Below are 2,500 nucleotides of genomic sequence, written 5' to 3'. Positions count from 1 at the left end.
GGGAAAAAATAGCCCAATGCGGAAAGGAAATAAGGAGATAAATAAACTATTTGAGAAGTTATGAACAAGTAAATTAAGATATTTTAAGAACAGTAACAACATTAAAACAATTTTTTATATATAAACTATAAAAAGACCTATATCAACCTGTTCATCATAAAAAAAAAATAATGTTAGCATTGTGTTTTGAAATCTAATAATTCGCTTAGTCCCTTACTTGCTTTCCTCCCAGGGCTATTTTTCCTCTGTTAAAACCCTTGGATTTATAGCATCCGGCTTTTCCAACTCGGTTGTAGCTTAGCTAGTAATAATAATAATGATACTACTACTACTACTACTACTAATAATAATAATAATATTAATAATAATAATAATAATATCATCAAAGGTTTTTATGAAGTAGCAAGATGTTAAACAACAACAACAACAAGAACTATAATAATAATAATAATAAATAAAAGTTTCAATGAAGTAGCAAGATGTTAACCAACACTACAATGTAAAATAGAAGAAATCTATATAAAAATTTAATAAATCGTTTATAAAACACAAAAAACACCACAATATAGAATACCACTATGAAGAGAAAGATACGTCTAATGACATCACGAACAGAAAAAGAATGCGAAAGAGCGTTTGATATGTAATCTGACAAAAGAGGAAATTGAAGAGATTCAGGGGAAAAGTCTGACTTTTGAGGAAATACATAGAAATTAAACTTCTCTCTTTCAAATTACCTGACTCAGAAGCTTGTTCGGTGTTACCCTCTTCGGGAGGTGTGACTTCTTCTGAAAAGGTGAAGGTCATAATTTAGAAAAGACTACAGAAAAAAAGGATTTGGTATATACAAACTGTTACAAAATGGCTGAAACTCTCAAATCATTTGGCAGTTGAAATCGAGGTATATTGAGTAGTTCCTTCAAAGCAAAATGTTACAAATGGCAAAACGATTTTTGGAGCTTTGCATATCCTTCTGTATAAAATCTTATAAATAGCAAAAAAATGTCTGAACCTTTGTATATCCTTCGAAACAAAATATTATAAATGACAAAAAATGTCTGGAGCTTTGCATATCCTTCAAAAACTAAATGTTATAAATGACAAAAAATGTCTGGAGCTTTGCTTATCCTTCTAAATAAAATAATATAAATAACAAAAAATGTCTGAAAAATTTGGATATCCTACAAAATAAAGCGATATAAATAAAAAAAAAATGCCCGAACCTTTGCATATCATTCAAAAAAGGTATTACAAATGCCGAAATAAAAAAAAAAATGTCTTAAACTTTGCATATCCTTCAAAAATAAAATGTTACAAATGACAAAAAATATCTGGACATTTGCATAACCTTCAAAAACAAATAAAATATCTGAACCTTTGTATATCCTTCTAAATAAATAAAAAAATATCCAAACCTATATGATATCCTTCAAAACTTGGCTTCATTTTCATTTTGATAACATTCTTAAACAGCCATTTGATAACTCACAGGTTTAATCTCAGAAGTCATTTTAGAGTTATGGCTTACATCAGAGTAATCCCAGTGTATGTATTTGAATGAAAGATCATTTCATCTTGTTCTTTTTCATTTCTTTGGTGACAATTTCCTGTAGCTTCATTTCCTCTCAACGTATTCTTTGTCTGGCCGATATTAAACTCAGATTTACTTTATAAAATATGAACTGTTTAACCACAGTGAGAAGAATTACTCTCTCTCTCTCTCTCTCTCTCTCTCTCTCTCTCCTCTCTCTCTCCTCTCTCTCTCTCTCTCTCTCCTCTCTCTCTCTCTCTCTCTTTTATATATATATATGTATATATGTATACATGTATATATATATATACATATATACATATATATATATATATATATATATATATATATATATATATATATATATATATATATATATATATATATATTACTAGCTAAGCAGCAACCCCAGTTGGAAAACCAGAAAGCCACGCGCAAAAAGGACTCTAAAAGGAAAAACATCCCAGTGAGGAAAGGAAATAAGAAAACAAATAAAACCAACATGATGTCAGACAAAAAAAAAGATAAACTTAAAATACTTAAAAGATCAGAACTACGTTAAAATAGATCGATAATTTTCTCTCTCTCTCTCTCTCTCTCTCCTCTCTCTCTCTCTCTCTCTCTGCACTTACCAGAAGGGAAGTAGGGATTTCCAGCATCACAGCACTCGTACTCGAAGGTTCCAGGTTTGCGGCAGAAGTATTTGCAGGCTGAGGCTGAGCTCAGAGCTACAAGGAGAATGACGAATTTGACACCCTGCATGTTGATGGGCGAGTGTTATGGAGATGTGCGATAATCTGAAAGGATATAAAAAAAGAATCATTAATATGAGAATGTGAGTAGAATGTCCCGTATTAATAAGAAAAAAAAACATGATGAAATTTGACGCTGGAGAGTAAAACATTGCATAACTATGGAAAACTGCTGAATGGTAACCATACATATTTTAACAAACAAACGCATATAAAC

The 2,500-nt window shown here is 30.4% G+C and overlaps 1 protein-coding gene across 2 annotated transcripts in view; it reads right to left on the bottom strand.

The window, feature by feature from the left end:
- LOC137647190 (uncharacterized) overlaps positions 1 to 2,500 on the bottom strand; it is a 17,069-nt gene that overhangs the window by 10,219 nt on the left and 4,350 nt on the right. For both annotated transcript variants that reach the window (XM_068380515.1, XM_068380516.1), the window contains 2 exons: positions 2,164 to 2,328; positions 738 to 788 (listed from right to left, as the gene is read on the bottom strand). In XM_068380515.1, coding sequence (XP_068236616.1) covers positions 738 to 788; positions 2,164 to 2,293 — 181 coding nt within the window. In that variant the 5' untranslated portion in view covers positions 2,294 to 2,328. Of the gene's footprint in view, positions 1 to 737; positions 789 to 2,163; positions 2,329 to 2,500 lie in introns of those variants that run through there.

This window comes from Palaemon carinicauda, chromosome 9 (genome assembly GCF_036898095.1).
Source record: "Palaemon carinicauda isolate YSFRI2023 chromosome 9, ASM3689809v2, whole genome shotgun sequence".
Lineage (NCBI taxonomy): Eukaryota > Metazoa > Arthropoda > Malacostraca > Decapoda > Palaemonidae > Palaemon > Palaemon carinicauda.
The sequence above is the reverse complement of the archived record's forward strand: the minus strand, read 5'-3'. Positions and strand labels throughout refer to the sequence as shown.